We start from the raw sequence: 22,471 nt of genomic DNA, 5'->3' as shown, positions 1-22,471 counted from the left end.
CGCGGCGGGTCGCTAATCGACCGTGAACGCCAATAACTCAACCGCGTGACCTAGGGTCCTGCTGTCCATGGATGAACCGGGTTACCTCATTAATCACGTGATTTAATTCCCGGGGAACACGCCCTCGGTACGTCTTGTCCAAACCGGATCACTTTACCGGATCGGATGCAGCTGAGCGACATTGCTAAGTACATACCAGCTAAAAGGAACGGATTGTTGAGAATAAACTCCCGGCTCAGATAGGATTCGGACCATGCTGGATCAATGCAAGAAAAGACAAAAACGAGCTGGGAACATTTCTAATAATTTATTTACAAGCAAGCGAGGAAAGGTAAGTGGCATGGGGAATTGTTTATTTGGGTGTGTTGTGCAGGCAGAGAAAGAGGTGTGAGGTGCTGCAATGTACATGCAACTTACGAAAGCAGACACAGAGCAGACTTAACCCAAAATAATCATAATAATAATCTTCTGCAATCTTACTTATGTGGACAGGCGCCAGGACAACTCGCAAAGGCGTGTGCGTGCGCGCACACACACAAACACGCACACACATGCACACCCGATGAAGAAGAATTATTGAAACAAGAAGTGAGAGGAGCTGAGGCTACGGTCTCTCGGTACCTTTGCAATGGATTGCCCGAACAAGCCACCAATATAATTGGGGGGAATGCTCCATGGTGCGATACCTCCCCTACAGCTGGCACACCGTCTCTCGCTTCATGGCAATTCGTGCAAAGCATCGTCCAGAGAATGCGACGCAACCATCGGTTGTGAATGAGGGACTTGAGTTGGGAGGGTGGAGTCCAGGCGATGACAAGAAGGGCGGATTCCAGGCGATGACAACAAGAAATCCAGCTCGTATGGGAGGCAAGGCAGGGAAGAGAGGAGGCGATGAGGAAGTCGAGTGCGTGCGGGAGGCGAAGAAGGGAAGAGAGCAGGCGATGAGGAAGTCGAGTGCGTGCGGGAGGCAAAGAAGGGAAGAGAGCAGGCGATTACAAAGTCTAGCGCATGCGGGAGGCAAAGAAGGGGAGGGAGGGAGGGAGAGAGAGAGAGAGAGAGAGAGAGAGAGAGAGAGAGAGAGAGAGAGAGAGAGAGAGAGAGAGAGAGAGAGAGAGAGAGAGAGAGAGAGAGAGAGAGAGAGAGAGAGAAGGCCCCGCTCCGACCTTTATAGGCCCCGCGGGGCGGGGGGGGGCACCCCGAAGTGATGTCGTCACCAGAATTAGGTGCGCTGATTGGCCCCGGCCCCCCGTGCGGCCCGGCCACGATGGCCGGAAACCGCTTCATTCCACTTCCGGCAATATGGCCCCAAGCCGTGAAAATGTCTTGCTCCGACATCACAACATGAAATGGATCGCCCACACCGAGCTTCGCATCGTGAATTGCCTTGCAAGAACCCCCGGGCCGTGCCCTGATGACCGGCCGAGGGTGGCGTTGGTCCCGCATGCCTGCCCGGGCACCTCTGATTAGCGCTGATTCACTCATTTTATTTTTCTTCTATAAACTGGAGTTCATAGAACACCTTACCCAATGCAGTCTTGAGAAAAAGAGGACATGAATAGGGTCGTCGAGTAATAAATTTGATTGGTCGAATTGATGTAAAATGCTGTAATATTTTGTGCAAGAACTGTGAACCAAAACGTTTATGAAAATGCCAAAAAGGCGATTTGTGTTCTTCATTATTCAAGTATATAATTCAATTGAAATAAAATTAAGATTTTAAAGGTTGTTAAAAAACAAAATTTGGAAGTTCACCGCTGTTGATGGAAGCACCGTGTTTAACTCCACCTTTTTAAACACATTACATTAGTTCTTCGTGCATGTTTGCCCTTCACGACATCCTTAAAAACGGGATGTTTCCTGTTTGGATAGATTTCCAATTTTCTTTGACTGCCAGACAGGCAGACAGACTAAAAAAAACAAATCGTACCCATATCCGAAGGAAGCAGTGCAGTTTGGCATTTGTTCGTTTCTCGGTTTTGCCCATTTCATTTTTTATTATTTTTTTATTTTTTAACCATTAGAATTAACCTTTGGAACTAACATGTTGGGTTAGAAAGTTTGTTCATTTTTGATGGATGGAAGGACATCCAATATTACATAATTAAATGGCTTCACCGCTTAAAAATCTCACCATGTCCAAAGGAAGTGGTGCAGTGAAGCAGCGGCTGCACCCTTTAAAATGTAGCACCGTGGGTGGTCTGACGGTGACGTCCCGACTGTCCTAATACAAACTAAACAAGAAAAACTAAACAACAAACTCAAAACAAACAAACATGGTGGGTTAGGTTGTTATTCATCTTTGACAGATGGATGAATGGATGGAAGGACACACTAATTATTGAAGTGGCTTCACTGTTTAATTATCTCACTGCTGCGGATTCAGTTACTGCATTTGCTTTCAAATTCAGAGCCAAAGTACTGCGAAAAATGACGTGCAATACCTGCTGTGCAATCTATGATCAAAATCACAAAGCGATGCAATTTTAATTTGTCTACATTGCTTTCATTACAGTGCAACCCACAGGACCAGAGCCAAGGCTACAATTAGTGACAAAATGGAGAACAGTTTGCTTGGTATGCCTGAGTCTTGACAAGGAAGTGTTGTGACTCGTGTGCGAGTTGGAGCCAGCACTCGGTCCCACTGGGTGCGAATGGCTTGAGCTGCTCCTTCCCACTGCCCGGGGCCCTGCAGTCGGTATTGGTATGGAGTGCAAGGCTCAAAGAAGACTGAGAGGGCCAGGGCTGGGTCTCGAAGGAAGAGAGGCAGGAAGCTAGGTTTGACACCTATTAACTCTCCTATTTCATCCATGTATGTGATGTAATCCACTTGAACAGTGTGGCGTTGACTGTCCACGTACCTGTAAAACAAACAAGAAACAGCTAATATTGCAGACTCTCACCACGATTTCTGTGTGGTTTTGTAGTTTGTATTTTATAGATTACTTGCATTCTAATTGTGGATACTTTATGGAAGTACTCAGTTGAAAAAAGATAATCTGTCAATTGTGGTCTATGTTAGCACATTATCTGCAGACAGTCAAACGGACCCAAATTCAATATCCTCTTTTGCTCGGGTAAAAAAAAAATAAACAAACAAAAAACCCATCCAATTATGACGTGATCGATAATATGGGTCTTTTCTTTTAGAAAACCTAACCATGTATTATGTATCATAATCCAGGGTATGCACCCTCATATTCTACAGTAGTCAAATGGGCGGCTGATTTTGAGCGTGGACGCGAGTTCCTTGATAGTAACCCCATGTCAACACGTTAAGCATATGCGATGATCCCCAAACTTGCCAAGGTTGAGGCATTAATCCTGGAGGAGTGCCACGCGATGGCCACATAAAACTCCACAGAACTTGGAATTTGTGACGGCAGCTTTTTCACAATCGTCCACCATCATTTGGGCATGTCTCACTAAAATCCGGCATCATGTTGTGAACTTACTGAACTGTTTAACACATTCGGCTCACTTTCACATTACTCTGATAACTGGTGATGAAACGTAGTGCAACGTGTAATGGGGAGGGAGATCCATCGATAGAATGTGTTAAGAATATCTTGGTCTGTGCGCTTGAATAGATTACATTTATGCTTGTAACAGGGATTTGTCAAAGTCAAGTTGTATTGTAATACGTGCAGAGGGGGCAGTGATCGTCAACCATAGGGAAGTTTTGCAAAGGTTGTATTGTGTGGACCTTCTGTACAGTTGAGGTCAGGTGGACTGGGTGGAGGACTGAATAAGAAAGTGATACATGCTTCGAAGGGAAATTAAATAAGCTATTTGGCCAAGGAATTCAAGCCAGGTCTGAGGATTGTGAGTTGTGGAGCCTTGACTGTGGCGGGACATCCTGAAAGGTGGCGCCACCCACTAGTGGGCGGCCAAAAAGGGGGGGGGGCTGCTGTGATAAAAGGCGGGCCCTGAGGAAATTAAACCGTGGATGCACGTGTGTGTGCTGGGGCTTGTCGTTCAAGATGAAAAAAAAATAGGCCCACTGGACCTGTCACTTATCTGGGCCCTGGCCTAATGTAGAAATGCAAATTTGGTGGCATTCTGACTGGTGGGTCTGAAGAGAAAGACTTTTGAAGTAATTCACACGATTTTCCTAATAAATGACAAAGGCATCCATTTTGATACTTCCGATCAAGTGATTGGCATGACCTCCACAATTTAACATCCCAACCCTGGCCTAATGTCACCCAAATTTGGGAGCATTCTGACTGGTGGGTCTGGAGAAGATTTTTGAACAAATCTGTTGAGTTAGCCATTTTGACCAACTGCGTCATGTGACTGGAACAAACTTTGCAATCCCCGTTACCAGTCAGGAGCGGAATGTTGCGGCCAAATTTCAGCCAAATCGGCTCTGCGGTATGGCCGGAGAAATCGAAATGGGAGATGGATGGACGGTGCACGATAATACCTTATCTGGAATTCCAATTTCATTAGAGCTGAAAAAACGTCTTGAGATTGAAAGAGACATCTCTCTACTTTGTCACTGTTCTGAGGACCATTGAAAGACCGTGGATGCAAACTCGCCTTCGTCCTGTGCCAACGCAGCCTGCCCGACTGTGGGTAGTGGTTGAACCAAGGCCAGCATGCCTCCTCTAATTCCTTGTGTGTTGTTCAAACACTGTACAGATGGTCCACACTCATTCATTATGTGTGCCAAGTTTCTACATCAAACAACATCGGTATATGCATGTCCGAGAAATGGTTGAGAACGTGTTCAACATCGGAGTTTTTTTTTTAACAACAACAAAGGGCCACCAGGCGGCCATCTGTGATCTGATCTCGAAAAAAAAAGACGCGCATATTTAAGCCATCATTCATTCTCTCTGTCAATGTGTATCATGTGTCACCGCTGCCGCCATGTGTTGGAGGGTATTACAAGTCTGCACCATTTGCAGTGCAGTATTCCTGTCCCCATGGTTTCCATTGCAGTGAGGTGTTTTAAATAATTATACTCAGTAGGTACGTTTTTGGTTCTTGCAAGTAACCCGGGTTATTTTTTGTGCCTATACAGAGCTGACAGTTGCCTATACACCGCCCGAATAAAAGATATATGCATCAGAAGAACGGGTTGCATGATTTGGAACGAGATCGCCTGAAGGGCGAGTACTCTGCAAGTCTAAAATATTTTGCTGCAGAAGTCAAGACAAGTAATCTGTTCCAGGTATTTTGGTAAAGCGTAATAACCAAACTCTTTAATGATTGAAATAAAGATATTGTTACGGCCATGGTTACCGAGTGTATTATGAGGGGGTTAATCCCCATTTCACCTCAGAAGAGCCGGATCTGGGGCCAGCGCTCACAATTGACTTCGTGACATGATGGGTTGCTTAAGAACCACGAACGCTAATCAGTTAACCACGAGTTCCAGTGTCCACCGTCAAATTTTTCCATTTAACGAGAGGTCACGTGGCTTCCTGAATGGGAAGCATGCCCTCGGCAAAGCACCAATGTTATCTTGATTAGATCTTAATTCGGGCAGCTGAGCATTTAACCGCTGGTGCGTGCCGACTATAACAGGTTAATTAGTTTGGTAATTACCTCCCAGTCTATCTAGATTTGGACAATGCTGGATCAATGGAAGGAAAGGACAAGCACAGACAGGTTGAAACGTCAACAAGGAAAAAATAAATTTTATTTCGTTGTGGTGAAAATAAGGAAATTCAAATCAATCGCAATGATCTCAAGCAAATACAGAATTAATCAGGCATTGATAGAAAAAGAGACAAAGAGCAGATGATTATCACTATGCCTTACTTAACAATTAAACATGAGACAAGGGTACCCAGCAGATCATTCAGGGGGGGAAGAGAAATCCAGTCTCGCTCATCAAATAGAAGTAGTCGTACATTAAATAAAACGTCCTGAAATGTGTGAGCATGCCTTGGACCGCTGCCAGTGCCCTGCCTTGCTGTGCACCCACTCGCAAACAGGCTTGAACACCAATCAATGTCACGTCTTCACCCCCAGGAACCAGGGATGCCAAGAACAGATCTCCAGCAGAACCAGCATTAACCGTCCAATCATCACCCACCGTCAGGAGCCACAACCATCAGACAGCTGTGAGGCACTGTAAGGCTGTCACAAGCGATCAGAGCTGCAAGGCTGTCACTAACTGCCGCCAGCTCACCAACCGTCTGACTGGAACTGACTGGAGCTGAAAATAGTCGTCGCCCAGCTGTCACCAACTCACGCAAACTCAACTGCCACCAGCTCACCAAAAAATGGTCCTCTCCTCCTTATTATAGGCAGCCCGTCTGGGTGGAGCCTCAAGCAGACTTCAGCCAAAATCCACCTTGCCTATTCGGCGCATCGTTGCACGTCACCAACTACCAATCTCGCGATCATTGCAACGGCACTGTAACGGCGACTGGACGAACGGCACAAAGCAGCCATTTGCCAGAATTACTGAGCGAAAACGTGAAGCGCTCATAAAAAGTCAACAACAACCATCCACAGAGCTGCCAAACGTCGATGGAAAAAGGTGGACGTTTAACGGCGATGGAAGAGGTGGGTGTCGAACGTCGATGGAAAGAGGTGGGTGTCGAACATCAATGGAAGATGTGGGTGTTGAACGTCGATGGAAAGAGGTGGGTGTCAACGTCGGTGAAAGAGGTGGGTGTGGTAAATGATCCTCAGGCATATTTGACCATCAGAATAACTGCTCAGGAAAAGCCTGCAGTGTGCTTATCAAATGTGCTGTAAGTGCAAGGTGTAAATAAATCGTCCACCTCCAAGCAAATGTGTCCTGATGGAAAGGGGATAGACGAGCCTCCGTTGGGCTCACGGCTATCTCGCATGCAAGAATGTATCGTAAAGAGAAAAAGGCCATCCCATAAGGGAATCTATTCTATACCCTTCTCAACGCATCAAAGTTAGAATCCCACCATACATGGGGATGGGTCTATCCTGGACATGCATTGAGGGAAATAACTGTCTGAGGACCTAAATGTTTGTATGCATTAGTCGGAACAGATTCTGAAATCCATAAGAATATTTTGTTTTTATAAGACTTTTTTTTTTTAAACATATTTTGTTTATTTTGTTTTTTTATTGGAGGACAAGAGTACCAAGCCAACGGTGGTGCCTTTTTACGGTAAAGTATTATTTGAAAGATTTATTTTATCATGATTGCAACTTACCTTTTTTTCAATGCTTCTCTTTTTTCTGTAATATCTTTCTTCATCGTAGTAGAATCTGGCAATTTTGCCAATCCTGCAAAAATATTGAAAAAACGAACAAACAAACGATAAACTACTTCCAAATAGATGTGTGAAACTCATTACAAATAAAGCACTAACATTGACCACCATATGGTGTGCAGGAGGTTAGTTCAAATATGATCGTGTAACACCAATTACCATTTTTTCAATGAAAGTATATGTAGGTATGCAGTGGCACCTTTGAAGATACGTGTAGTCCAGCGGCCCTGCATCTCTGAAATGGGCATTACTGCTCCCCAGGGTTGAACCAGGCCAATGATTGCGAGTGTTGGTTGAGGCAGGGATGGTAAGAACACATTCTTGTAAAGAGAAACAACGTTTCCACGTACAGTAAGTGTGTGATCTACTTCGAGGAAGGGGAAGTAGAAGGAGTAGCCAGTGGCAAATATGATGAAGTCCAAGTTGTCAACTTCAGTACCATCATCAAATATTGCACCCGTTTCTGAAAATTCTGCAACATTTGGCTTCACGATCACGCTGCCATTAATGATGCGGTTTGAAAGTTCATCATTGACTGTTGGATGCTGACCTTTAAATCTGTGCAAACACATATCAATTAGGGATTCATGTATCAAACAGGAATGGATACATCATGTCAACATGCTCATTGAGTTGGTGAGCAAGTGGTGAGGACTATTATGGTTGCATACCACAGGTGGATTATTAAAATCTGGCTGAAGGATTTGGATTACAAGCTTCTTGAACCCATGTCGAACATTTTCAGCATAACCATCACATTGTCGCTATAAACCGCACCTGCTCACGAAGACTCAATAATGGGGTTTTAAGTGCTGAAAGAAAGCACCGATGAGATGACGTCTGAAACCACCTTCCTTAAAACACTTCTGGCCACACACTAAAATACTGAAACTCTCTTGTATTGAACCAGTGCTCAGAATTTCATGTTTATTGACCAAGATAGGAAGGAAGCCTGACTTGGCCATGGTTCAGCCCTCCATCTTGGCTCTGCCCCACAGAGAAGCTATCGACCATCAATCATCCTTGATAACAGCTCAATCGACATCTCCAGAGGTGTTTTGAGATATGCATACCTTCTTTCATTTTACTGTGTTGAAAATTTGTGTTTGTGAGTTGTTGGAAGGTTGGAGGTCATTACACAGGGTAAAGTAGCATAAGCAAATAGATATATGTTTAAATTGTTGTTTGAGATACTATAAAAGTGACAGCTGCAACTTCAAAACAAATAAATAACATGCGAAAGATGTTCAGCATTTGGAATGGTCTCTGGAATGTATTGTTACGGTTTTGAGGAGTCCAAAAGAGATCCTCACATAGTTGAAGCAGTTATTTCATCGTATACCGTTTAGTTTAATTATTTAAAGTTTGTGTTGATAGGTCTGCATTGTGATTGTGTCGTAGATATCCCATGTGTCATGTGTCATTTTCATCATGCTACAAGCCATCTGTCGTATCTCACAGCATCAGAGGGACATTTTCCTCAGACGCCCCTGAAACCGCTTCAAACAGGTTTCATGATCATGAACGCCTGCAAAATTATATTGTGCCAAAACCCAAACCGAAGGTGGCTGCTCCAATGGATGAGGGGGTGGGGCGAGGATTAATCAAAGAGGGTTGGATGCTCGATAAAAGGGGAGCAGAAAGCCTCTTTCAAGAAAGGGGGAGAAAGAGTGAAGCTCAGAAATTTAGAGCTTGAGAGGGTTTCCGGACTGTGTTGGGCTGTTCACTATCTTTTTATTCATTCACACGCACAAGGGTCCTTTGCGTCCTTCTCTCTGTCCTTCCTTTCACTTTTCTCATTCATTCAGACTTTGGAGCGACTCAATAGCTACGTTCTCTGGTGGCATGAATCCAACCCGAAGAGTTTCTTTTTGTTACTCCCATTCGTCTATTCATTTCTCGCCATTCATCGTCTGCTTCACACTTAGTACTTCTTTCTTTGTTCTTTCTCGCATTTTCTGTTTCTGTCCTTTCGCTGTCTTCCTTGTTTCTTCGCCTTCTGCTATTGTGCATCTTCACCTTCACAAGCCCACATCCGCTGGCTGCATAGCTGGATCCTCCGCCTCTTATACTTCACCCAGGCATCCCGCCAATTGACAAGTTGAAGACGTGGTGTGAGTGATGTCACTGGCCGATGGGGAAATGCTGGAGCTGCGGATGTACGGGAAGCAGGAGCGGAGCACAGAGGGTTCCGGTTTCAGTCTGGACATGGGAGCCAGGATCAACAAGTTTGAGGTGTGCAGGGATCTGATCTATCCCCATCTATCTCTTTCTGTCCTCATCTCATCTCACCAATCACTCATCTCATCATACTTGCCAATCACCCATCCTCTCCCTTCCACATCGGATGCATGATGCCAGCATACTGTACAGTGCTAAGTCACGGAAAATGTTCTGAAGGCGGGTATGTCATGCAGGGGATAATTTGAGAAAGTACACATGCTGTCATTAGTTGTTGCACATGCATGTCATTTCATTGTTCTCTGTCCTTGTAAGTACTTGCATTTTGATGACTGCCACTAAAAGCCATTTCCTCAAGAAATAATGTCCTGACTTATTCTGTCTGTTTTGATGGCGGTGTAAGACTGCCGAGGTGTTTGGCCAGCAGTGATCGGTTATCTGACATTGGTTCCGCTCGGCCGACTGACTAAAGTCTGTTGCATAATCGCCGGCACAGTACCTGCTCGCACTCGGGCTTTTGTGTATGGTAACACGACTGGGCGTGAGATTCTGCAGGAAGTTTAGGGGTGACTTGTGATCGTGGTCTCTTACAAAGCACGCTCTCCTCTCGGAGTAATTAGTCCTTGTCAGTGACCATATTATAAAATAAGGCAACTCATTTTATTCCATCTTTATTCAGTGGAAGTTGTTCGAGCCGACCTTTCAGGATTTCACTTGACAGCGAAAGAAACTTGATATTATTCAAAATTGATGTTAAGACCAATGTTTAACCATCCTTTTCAAATTTACCATGACAGTATGTCTTTGGCTGGGTTATTCAGATCGATTTCAATTTCCAGTTTTTGTCTTGCTTTCTAAATTTTCCACCAAATTTAAAGTTTTCTACAATAGAAATTATTAAAAAAAAAACGGATTCTTTGTTTTAGGAGATTCAGTATTACATTACAATTGGTGTATTTTTTTTCTACGGGACAGTATAGAGACATGACAGAAGTAAAGACGCCATGATATTTAAAGAATTTATTTTGTTGAACATTTGAAGAACATTTGATCCATATTAAGACTTACACTAGTATTTGGTAGACTTGCCATTTGCAGATTTCAACGCTTTTACTCTTTCAGGCATGGAACTAATGAGTTCTGAATTTTTCTCTTGTGGGTTTTCTGGCCAGGCTTCTGCAAAAGGTTCAGAAATTCTGCCCATGATGTTGGTTTCCTGGACTTTTTCCACACAGCTCGATCCAATATGGCCCAGCGATGTTCAATGGATTCATGTCAGGAGACCGACTTGGCCATGGAAGTCGCTTGTTCCCATTTCTGTCCTGCCATTCTTTGGTCATTTTTTGGAGTGTGGCATGGAGCTCCATCTTCCATATTTTTGGAACCATCTGAGTACTAGAGAAGATGGTGAGAAGTCCATCCTCAAGGATAGAAATTATATCATGGAGTTGATGTTGCCAACACACTCCACAAGCTCTGACCGACCAGCGCTCCAGATTGCTCCCCACACCATCTCTAAAAAAAAACCACCATGTTTGACAGTTCACTGCAATCAGTTCAAAGAGAACTCTTGATTGGGAAGTCTCCAGACCCATACATGTCCACTTTCAGAAAATTGAGCAAATTGGGACTCATCTGAAAAAAAATTACCGTTTGCCAAAACTCCAAGGGTCTGTTGGCCATCTCATCAGCCCACTTCTTTCTCCTTTGAATGTTGGCTGGTCTAAGAAGAGGTTTTCTCCGAGCTGCTCTCCGAAAGTAGCCCAGTTGATGAAAGTACAATGTGGCAGTTTTGAGCTAACTTGGACCTCCTTTGCAACATCTGCTGCCTTGCAATGGGGAGTTTTCTCAATGGACCGCTTGACAGCTTGAAGACACCTTTCTGAGGGCCCAGATCGACCAGAATGGGAAGCTGTGGATTCCTTGCCTTCCCTGGTGAATTGCACAATCACCCGATTGACTGTAGAAGGCGGAATGCCAAGGTTCTGTGCTATCTGAGCTTGCTGACGTTGGCCGACTCCACCTTCTGATTAGCCAACAATTCGTCCTCTTTGAAAATCGGAACGTTTGTTTGTTCCCTGGGTTCGAGGCATCGTTAATTGTCGTACAAGACCCAGGACCTCGTTTCTGCCAATAAATAGTTGAATATTAGTACAAATTGCTGAGTAAAACTTGCTTTATACAGATGAAATGAATAAATTTAAGGTGTCTATTTACTTCTATCTTGTCTCTGTACACAGCAAACATGTGCCATTGTGATGGACACCTTGTCCCATGGAAAACAAGGAATGTGTACCGAAGACTTTTCATCGGGCAGAATTATTTGCACATTGTATCCGAAGAATATTATAAACTTAAGCTGAAATCACTGTCAAGGACAAGTGATGGGATTTTATAGGACAGGAAAACCATAAAATAATGAGAATGGTACTCAGTAGAGCGCAAAATGAGAACGGTACCCTCTAGCAGACTGAACAATTTATGTTTTACATCCCATTGATAGGCCAGATCTGCATCTGGACCTGAACCAAAATCCAATCGGATTGTTCTCGTCATTGAACTGAAGTTTCAGAAATCCAACTTATCAATTTGTGTGTGCCTTGCAAAGGCCACATCATGATTGGTAAGATCATGCACGGTCAGGAAGTCATTCCAGAGGTGCATGGTTATCACTTGAGCAGCACCTATTGCCAACTTTGGTCTGGCATGTAGGCGACTCCCAGCAGACTGCATGAGCGTTCATCATGAGGAGGGGGGGGGGGAGGAGATGACTCCCAGCTTGTGAGGTTTTTGCTGCCAGGAGTGACAGTAAACGGGACATATCTTGGTGATCCTCATCAGCTGACGGCATAAAGAAACAGATGCTCGAATTAATTGGGTCACTTATTTTTGGTTCGGTCAGGAAACCAAAATGAAATTTAACTTAATTGCATCATAAATATGGAAAACGTCATGGCCATTTTGCACACAAAAAAACAGCTTTTAATCAAAATAGTTCATGCATTTCTTCAGGAAAAAGGCCACACATTTCTAAACCCAACTACGTAGTGCTTTGTAAGAAGTGCAAATCAAAAATTATGATCATTTAAAGAAAAATAAAATAAAGCAACACTTACCTGTGACTGGCCTGTAAACCATAGTTGGTATGATTAAACTGGCTGTTTATTTTTCGTTCAGCAAGAAAGTTTATCAGAGCCTCAGGGATAGGGAGAACGTTCAGGTAGCGACGAACTACAACAATGTCGAGTGGATAACCATTGTCTGAAATCCGATTGATCACCCAGGCTCCACGTCGTGTGCTCAAATAAACCTGTTGGGTAAGATGATGGAAAATTAGTTCTTGTGAAACAGATCGAGACCATGTTTACATGCATGTCAGTTTACACAACAACAAAAAAACCTAAAGTGCAAAAAAAATCATCTTGACTTCTTCATATGCTCCTAACGAAGCCTGAATGTATGTTGCAAAAACGACACGAATTTTCTTGTTATTTCCAGCTTTGGACGTTTGATTTATCAGTGTAAACTTTTCTGTAATCGTCTTTAGATTCTGTAGACAGACAGCCAGTGCTCACATATTTCCAGTTTTCTCATTTTGATATTCTCTGGGTGGAGTTTTGGTCGATTATATCAGCCTGGTGTTGGCTTAGTGGTTAAGATGGCTGGCCTGGGGTCTTAGGTTCCTGAGTTCGAGCCCCATTGGCGCTGAATGAACACCAGGTGGTGTTGACACAGCCTGTCATCCTTCCAAGGTCAGCGAAATGAGTACCAGTATACTGGTGTAGGAGCACAGCAGCAGTTGTATAGTCACACCCCAACAAAATGAAAGCGAACAGGCAATCAAAAGCTGTGATATGCAAGAAGAAGAAGTCGATTATGTGAGCAGAGAATAATATATTGTTATGGATTTCAGAATCGGATCCGACTAATGCATGCAGACATTTAGGTCCTCGGACAACTATTTCCATAAATGCATGTCCAGGATAGTCCCATCTCCTTGTCTGGCAGGATTCTAACTTTGATGCATTGGAGAAGGGTATAGAACAGATTCCCTTTCTGATGGGATGGCCTTTTTCTGTTAATGACACATTCATGCATGCGAGGTAGTCGTTAGCCCAACTGAGATTCATTGTACCCCCTTTCCATCGGGACACATTGGCTTGGAGGGAGACGATTTATTTACACTTTGGACTTATAGGACATTTGATTAAGCACACCGTGGGCTTTTCCTGTATGGTTATTCTGACAGTCAAATACAGCTGAGGATCATTTACCTCACCTACCTATCTTTCATTGACGTTCGACACCCACCTCTTTCACTGACGTTGACGTCCACCTTTTTCCATCGACGTTTGGCAGTTCTCTAGATGCTGGCTGGCTCTTGTTCGTGTCGGGCTAAACGAGGAAGGAATGATCGCGAGATTTACGGTTGGAGGTGACGTGTAGCGATGCGCCAATGGGCAAGGTGGATTTGGCTGAAGTCTGCTTGGGGCTCCGCCCACACTGGTCGCCTATAAAAATGGCGGGAGGACAGCTTTCCTGTCAGTTGGTTGGTGAGCTGGTGAGTTGGTGACAGCCTTTCAGCTACTTACAACTGTATGTTGGTTACGCCTCCTGATAGCTCCTGATGGTGGGTGACGGTTGGATCGTTCCTGCTGGTTCTGCTCGGGACCTGCTATTGGCGTACCTGATTCTTGGCGTCCCTGGTTCCGGGGGTGACGTTGATTGGTGTTCGAGCCTGCTTGCAGGTGGGTGCACGGCGAGGCAGAGCGCGAGCAGCAGACCAAGGCACACTCACACATTTTGGGACATTTTATTGGACACACGACGACTTGTGCCTTGATAAGCCAAGACCGGATTTCTTTTCCCCCCTGAATTCTCTGCTGGGTACCCTTGTCTCGTGTTTAATCGTTAAGTAAGGCAGAGTGATAAGTATCTGCTCTTTTTCTGTTTTTCTATCAATGCCTGCTTAAGTCTTTTTGTTTGAGATTATTTTGATTGATTTGAATTTACCTATTTTCACCACGAGGAAATAAAAAGTTCTTCAGTTCATTTCTTTTTTCTTTATCAATAAATTCCTTGTTGACATTTCAACCTGTCCGTGCTTGTCCTTTCCTTCCATTGATCCAACATTGTCCGAACCTAGATAGACTGGGAGGTTGTTCCCAAACGAATTAACCTGTCATAGTCAGCATGCACCAGCGATAAATGCTCAGCCACCCGACTTAATATCTAATCAAGATAAGAGTGGTGCATCGCCGAGGGCAAGCTCCCCGTTCTGGAAGCCACGTGACCTCTAGTTACAAGGTAAATTACATGGTGGACACTGGAACTCGTGGTTAACTGATTGGCGTTCGTGGTTCTAAAGCAGCTCACCGTACCACAAAATTAATTGTGAGCGGTGGCCCCCAGGTCCGGCTCTTCCAAGGCGAAACGGGGATTATCCCCCTCATAATACACTCGGTACCCATGGCCGTAACAAAATATACATATAAATGTGCACACGCACACGCACGCACACACACACACACAGACACACACACACACACACACACACACACACACACACACACACACACACACACACACAGTTATTCACGGAGATGATCACAAACATTAATCTTTATAAACAGCAGCGTATGATAGGTGGAAAAAGAGAGTTGGCTCAGTGATTTAGAAAACATGTTGATGCAGCAAACGACTCAGAAATTGGGTGTTATTTCACAACTCGCTCAGAGTGGGTGGCGGAGCGTGAAGCACTCCCTCAGAGTGGGCAGCGGAGCGTGAAGGACTCCCTCAGAGTGGGCGGCGGAGCGCGAAGCACTCCCTCAGAGTGGGCGGCGGAGCGCGAAGGACTCCCTTAGAGTGGGTGGCAGAGCGTGAAGCACTCCCTCAGAATGGGCGGCGGAGCGCGAAGCACTCCCTCAGAGTGGGCAGCGGAGCGCGAATGACTCCCTCAGAGTGGGCGGCGGAGCGCGAATCACTCGTTAATTTGGCGGTGGAGTGCGAAGTACTCGCTCAGAGTGGGCGGCGAAGCATTCGTTCAGAGTGGGCGGCGAAGCATTCGTTCAGAGTGGGCGGCGAAGCATTCGCTCAGAGTGGGCGACGAAGCATTCGCTCAGAGTGGGCGGTGGAGCGCGAAGCACTAGCTCAGTGACGTGGCAGGCAAAAGCGTCTGCAGTGCGTGAACGATTCAGTCAGAAAGACGTCGTGCGGTACCACGATCGACTACTCCCTCAATTGGAGTACTTAAGCCACTTATGCAAGCACTCCGATTAAATGGTTCATAAGGAATGTTTGGTCAGGCTGTTGCTGCATATCATGTGGGATCCCTTTAACTTTAAAGCGGGTATTCAACACGCACGCAACATTTAATGAAATAAAATGAAAACGTTCAAATAATGACAATCTACCAAAGGGTTGCAGCTTAATTCAAGACAACCAGGGAGACATCGTAAAGTTCAATCGCCCATGAAATAAAGATTACATATAATTCGCCATCTTGACTGCTTGTCTGTGCATGTGTCACGTGGTACATCCGTTCGGTACACGTGGTATCACCTGCTCTTCAATTGGTACAGGGCACGAGGTCTAGTCGTGAGTGCATTAAATCATACACTGTAGCTCAATGAAACTTGTTAATTTTGACATGTTCCGAAATATTTTGTTCACTCAATATAATTCTCCAAACAGTAGAAAAAGGAAATTATGCTTTGGAAATTTCACATTTTTGTGTGTGTGTGTGGAGAATGAAGGAAAATAGCCTTGATTGCTTAAAATAAATAGGTATATTGGCTTCGTTATAAGACTTGTTATTTCATTAAATTATCAGATTTCACAACAGATTTTGACACTTATTTAGTCAGGATGATATCCCATCCTCAAAACCGAAATAATACTTCGATGATACAATTTAATCAGTGAGAGTACATCGTGGAAAATCGCATCACATAATGCATGAAATCGCTCCAAACTCCTAATTTGGGGATGGTTGAGCAGGCCAAAAAACATGGCGGCTTCAGACCCCAGCAAGGTAACCCAGGATGTGCCTGAAGACTCCATCGAGAGCAAGGTGGTCGACGATGTGCCTGATAAATGATATAACTAAATAAGGCCATTAATCGTCTTCAAAAGGGGTGTTTTCATTAAACAAAACACCCAATTTTCACTCTTACACTCCCTTAGAGTTCCTTTAGTATGCATGCAGTTCCCCAAGTATGCATGCAAAATTTCAGGCTGCGAGGTTTCATCGTTTTTGAGTTATGGTGGAGACACACACAATTAGTGTCGAATGTACATAAGTTTGGGTGCCCCCTCATTTCTATCTGTGTCAGTTGATCGCTTGGTCCATATTGTTTATGGCAATGTCTCGTCCACCCTCTTCCCTTTACAAGAAATACCCTTATAATTACAAGAGACATCTTTCTTTCCTACGTCTTTTGTGCGTGTCCCACCGCTTGGTTCGGTTTTTATTGAATGATCCTTGGGGAACGGTAACCATAAGTTAAATTAACCGAATACAGTACAGAAACGTTTTGAAAATCTGCAGAAGCATTCATAAGTCCTTCGACACTGAGGCATAACACGTTAATGAGCCTCAGACATGACAATGTGTACACAAGTGGGGCATGATTGCACAATTCACGCAATTACTTGGGTGCATCCTTTTGACAGACATAATAAATACAAGCTTGATATATTTGATAAAGTGTGTGATAGTAGAGTCAAAATGTCGGATGACCTCCCATAAATTGCAACAAAAGCAAACTCAACAGATTTTGATTCCTGGATATGTCCTCAGTGACAGAAAAAAAGTCCTAAGGGATTCTCCAGAGAGAAAATCCTGAAATCATGGAAATCCAATCTGGCCACCACCCGGCTTCAGGGAAAATGAGAAAATTGTAAAGATTTATATTTTAATATGTAAATATATGTTTTTCTGCATTCTAATTGCTTCTAGTTATGGTCAGTATATTTATATACAAGAATAACTATAAAAAAGTTAAATGTATTGAGGGTAAAATAAAAAAATTATAGCTTTTTTGTCCAAAAATGTCAATATTTTGTCCCGAAAAACAAAATATTTACCTGGTACTGATTTTGGCACCTGGACCAAAAAAAAATAAGACATGTTGAAGACACAAAATGAAATCAAGTCTATGGCAATACAATATAAATATGTAAATCATTGAAACATGAGAAATTTCACTATTCCACTCAGGGCAATCACATCTGCCTGACGAAGGTTTCGAAATGAAAATGAAAATTCGCATTAAACTCCTCAACTACATACATTATAAACTTACTATACATGTTGAGAAAAATCAAATGTATTCAAGTTAGAAGTCGACAATGTCATCATCATCCTCATCATTGTCACATGGCGTGTTTGTGCAGCCAGAGCCCCTGCAATTTCCCCAAGCTGAAGTGCACTCAATGTTGTGCTTGTTGCATGTGCATCTCATGGTGCTACATTCAGCCTGGCAGTTGCACCTAATGGCACGTAACATCTTTTCAGGAGCTGGAGCTATTGATGTCTGAAGTGGCACAAAACCCTCAAAGACTGGCTTGTATGCTTCTCGGAGCTGAAGAGAGGAATCAAAGAGGGCTGGTGGATAGCTGCACAGTTCATATTTGAAGGCCTACTCCAGTACTTCTGCTGTCTGTGCAACAGTGATCAGTCTCTGGAAGAGGAGTTGTGGGTCAACCTGGACTTGCTCTCCATCAATCTTGACAGATAACTTCATGCCGAGGGTGACAACTTTATCATTCCTCTTAAATGTGTACTCGGCAGGTGTTTTCCCATCCATAGATTTCAATATTTTGGCTCCAACAGTATGTGCTGTATCCATGTTGACGGTGGGGTGTGCATGAACTCCAGTGGCAATGTTCCTCAGATGTGGATCACTACTGAACGGATTCCGTTCCTGTAAATACTGAAGAGCTGACAGTGTGTCCTTCCAGTCACGAGATTGTCTTGCCTTGGTCATGCCCTTCTTCTGCTCTCCAATGTTGTAGTTCACACCTGTGAGCTCCTGCATTGCCTGGTTTATTTCTGCACAGGCAGGCATTGATAGTAGCCATACCAGCCGTTGTTGCTCTGTCATTCCTCGTCCTCCTCGTGTGAGCTCCCCGCTGGTCTTCAAACTTCTCATCAGAACTTGTTCGATGATCAGGTCAGATGAAAGACCTGCCCACAGGCGATCACCTCGTCGAACCACATGGAACCCCTCATCAAAACGTTGTTGGACATTGGGATGTTGAGTTTTGAGGTTGGATATCTGTTGCAGATACACCCTCGCAGATTTGTCATACAGGTTGTGGCCCGAGGCTGCCAGGTAAGGCAGCATTTCCTGGATGGCCTGTAGATGTAGTGCCCAGTTCCCAGTGCGCTCTGCCCGGATGTATTTGCGTAGAATGTATAGCATGTCCATATACTGAACCCAGAGCACTGAAGTTCTAGAAGATATCTTTGTAGACTCGGCATGCTTCTGAAGGTGGTCTTTGATTCGATTCAAGACGTCAGACTTGCATACTTCTTCCACAGACTGGGGTTGGCAGAAGTGTGACGAGGGTTTTGTGCCACTTCAGACATCAATTGCTCCAGCTCCTGAAAAGATTTTACGTGTCATTAGGTGCAACTGCCAGGCTGAATGTAGCACCAAGAGATGCACATGCAAGAAGCACAACGCTGAGTGCACTCCAGCTTGTGGAAACTGCAGGGGCTCTGGCTGCACAAACACTCCATGTGACAATGATGAGGATGACGACAACATTGTCGAGTTCTAACTTTAATACGCTTGATTTTTCTCAACATGTACAGTAAGTTTATAATGGATGTAGTTTCTGAGTTTAATGCGAATTTTCATTTTCATTTTGAAACCTTCATTAGGCAGATGTGATTGCCCCGAGTGGAATTGTGAATTTTCTCATGTTTCAATGATTTACATAATTATATTGTATTGCCATAGACTTGCTTTCATCTTGTGTCTTCAACGTTTTTTTTTTGTCCAGGAGCCAAAATCAGTATCAGGTAATTTTTTTTTTTTTTGGGACAAAAAAATTGACATTTTTGACAAAAAAGTTATAATTTTTTATTTTATCCTCAATACATTTCACGTTTTTATAATTATTCTTGTATATAAATATACTGACCATAACTAGAAACAATGAGAATGCAGAAAAACAAATATTTACATATTAAAATATCAATCTTTACAATTTTCTCTTTTTCCACAAAGCCGGGTGGCGGCCATATTGGATTTCCATGATTTCAGGACTTCCCCCCCCCCCCCCCGGAGGATCCCTTAGGACTTTTTTTTTCTGTCACTGAGGACATATCCAGGAATCAAAATCTGTTGAGTTTGCTTTTGTGCAATTTGTGGGAGGTTGACCAAATATTTCTGCTAAAATGCCTGTACTATGAGCGAGATTTTTATGTTCAACTTCCGTGGATTGGCTCGCTACGCTTACCTCTCCACACGTCGTTGCAGAGATTGACGTCACAGATTTGCTGTGCTATCATGATTTACACCAATCATAATACAAACATTTCTTTTGTCCAAATTTATTTTTAACTAGTGCGGGCCCGTAGGTGCATGCCAGTATGTGCAGCTTCGTTCCTTCGCTCTCGTAAACGACGACTGGATTGGGGCATTGTTTCAATTAAATCGGATCAACCGTATCATAAATGGCCATAACTTGGGAAACATACTCAGGTCCCCAGCGTCAATTGTGACGTCATATCAAACAAAGAAGAAGAAATGTGACGCCCCTCTCTCTCGCCCCCCCCCCTCGTCTCGCCCCTCCTCTCTCCCCCTCCTCTCTCTCGCCCCCATTCTCACCCCCCTCTCTCGCCCCCTCCTCTCTCCCGCTCCCTTGAATATGTGACGCCCCTCTCTCTCACCCCCTCTCTCCCTCCCCTCTCTCACCCCCCTCTCTTGCCCCTCTCTCACCTTCTCCTCTCTCCCCGCCTCTCTCCCCCTCCTCTCTCACCCCTCTCTCTGTAAATGTATTCACAAATGTCTACCAAGCACAACAATTAATTGAAACCTTGGGAAAAAAACAGCTTTCAAACCCTTGGGAAACAGCTCTTTCCCTTGGGAAAATTCAAACCTTGGGATTAATTAATAATTTGAACAATTAATTCAAACCTTGGGAAAAAACAGCTTTCAAACCTTGGGAAACACTTGGGAAACAGCTGAAACGGATGAAGAACGATATCAAACCTTGAAAGGGCACATACTCAGGTACCCAGCATCGATTGTGATGTCATACCAAACGAAGAAGAAGAATTGTGACGTCAATCGTGCAAAAATAAATAAATAAATAAACATGAATTGTGACGTCATTCGTGACGTCATAGCACCATGTCTTGTCATTGGTTGACAGATAAATGGCGGTAACTTGGGAACCACTTGTCCGATTAATATCAAACCTTGAAAGGGCACATCCGCGGGTCCCCAGCAATATTCCTGTCAAGTTTCAATCAGATCGGACCAGTGGTTGGCGAGAAACAGCGGTCACAGACAGACAGACAGACACACACACAGAGATTGCTGGAATTACAGATAGATATTGGGGATATTATATTTATTTGTAATATAGAAGGTCCGGTTTGTCTAAATGGTAAAGGGTCTAAGCTGTCTAATCTGTCTGAAGGGTGTTAGGAGTCAAAATGGTGTTTCGGTCTGAGGGGTCTAAAAGGTCCTCAGAACCTTTTGGATCCTTCGGTGTTCTGGGACTTTTGGGTTTTAAGGGGTCTTAAAGGGTCTTCAATGGTTGAAGGGGTCTCATCAGTCTAAAGCGTCGAAACGTACATCCCATTAGTATGTAATTGATAGACTTATGTGCATGAAGTCAGTGATGTTCAACGCTACAGAATTAATAGACAAATGGTCACAGAGCTTCATTGTGAAAGGAACATTCCAATAGTTCGTAATTTATCGACGTTTGTGTCGGCTGCAACTGATGTTCAAACAGGACGTGATTCCTAGGCATGTAATCTTCACGGACTGACTCATCGCCTCTGGGACTGTATTTTCGTTTTTTATACATCGATGAAGTGTATTGTATTTCTTAACTCACCTCCACTTACTCTTCCACTGATCATTGTCTGACTGAAGTCCTGCTGTTTTATTCCAAATTGGTGAGGTACCCGTGCTATGCATGGGAAGGGGCTGGACAGCCGGTTCATGAAGGACTTGAGCAAAAAACTTACTGCAGCTGACCCCAACAGACTTAAGGTCGGTAATATTTCTGTGATGTCACAATGGCGAAACTGCAAACGCCGAATCCGCAAATATCATGGGTGGAAACCCTCACGTAATTTCCTCATTCTGCTTTAAACTCAATCTCTATGTTTTATTTCCACATCAGCATCATTCCAATCACAAATACTATACTATTAATATTATAAAATACAAACACTCATGAGGTAAACAAATATAGACGCCATTCTCAAGTGACACTCAATACAGACTAATCTGCCAGCGAGAAAGGGCGGATAGAAAACACTTCATATGGATCGAAAATAAAAATCATAATTGTATTGAAAAATTTATGAAACCTCCCACCCACCTGAGGACATCCACTGGGACGCCAAAACGTTCCACAAAAGGTTTGACAGGGCGAGCCCCAAAACTGAGGGTGTAGTTCAGGGACGGACAGACAGACACTCCTGCTTCATAATATGGATAAATGCCTTCTGCTTGTCATTAATCACATTTTCACCTCCTCGCTTCGCCAAAAGCGAGTGTCTTCATTTTGTCTCACACAGAATAGTATTTTAATCTTATCCAATCCTGCCCTTCCATCCCACCGTTCAATAAAGTAAGCATCTCAGTACGAGCATATTTTACCCCTGTAGGTAACTGGAATCTTTTTTTTTTGGAACTCACCTCTCGTTCATGCGTATTATGTCTGCCCTTTCTTTTCTCTCCTACCCCCCCCCCCCCCAAGCTTTGTATCAGCTCCTAATTTGGAAAGCCTAATCTTAACGACAAGAAATAAATCGTTGATGTAAATCTGGCCAAAAACTTTTTTGCCAATTCCTCACCTGTTATTATTTAGTT

At 43.8% G+C, this 22,471-nt stretch overlaps 1 protein-coding gene across 6 annotated transcripts in view; it reads right to left on the bottom strand.

Moving 5' to 3' along the window:
• Window positions 1-292: 292 nt before the first annotated feature.
• LOC147026195 (flavin-containing monooxygenase 5-like) overlaps window positions 293-22,471 on the bottom strand; it is a 95,676-nt gene continuing 73,497 nt past the window's right edge. For all 6 annotated transcript variants that reach the window (XM_085881337.1, XM_085881338.1, XM_085881341.1 and 3 more), the window contains 4 exons: window positions 12,515-12,708; window positions 7,417-7,775; window positions 7,158-7,230; window positions 293-2,858 (listed from right to left, as the gene is read on the bottom strand). In XM_085881337.1, coding sequence (XP_085737463.1) covers window positions 2,507-2,858; window positions 7,158-7,230; window positions 7,417-7,775; window positions 12,515-12,708 — 978 coding nt within the window. In that variant the 3' untranslated portion in view covers window positions 293-2,506. The remainder of the gene's footprint in view (window positions 2,859-7,157; window positions 7,231-7,416; window positions 7,776-12,514; window positions 12,709-22,471) is intronic.

The sequence above is a fragment of the Eptatretus burgeri genome, chromosome 5 (genome assembly GCF_056783735.1).
Source record: "Eptatretus burgeri isolate ZD-2024b chromosome 5, Ebu_testis_v1, whole genome shotgun sequence".
Lineage (NCBI taxonomy): Eukaryota > Metazoa > Chordata > Myxini > Myxiniformes > Myxinidae > Eptatretus > Eptatretus burgeri.
This window is presented reverse-complemented; position numbering and strand designations above follow the sequence as displayed.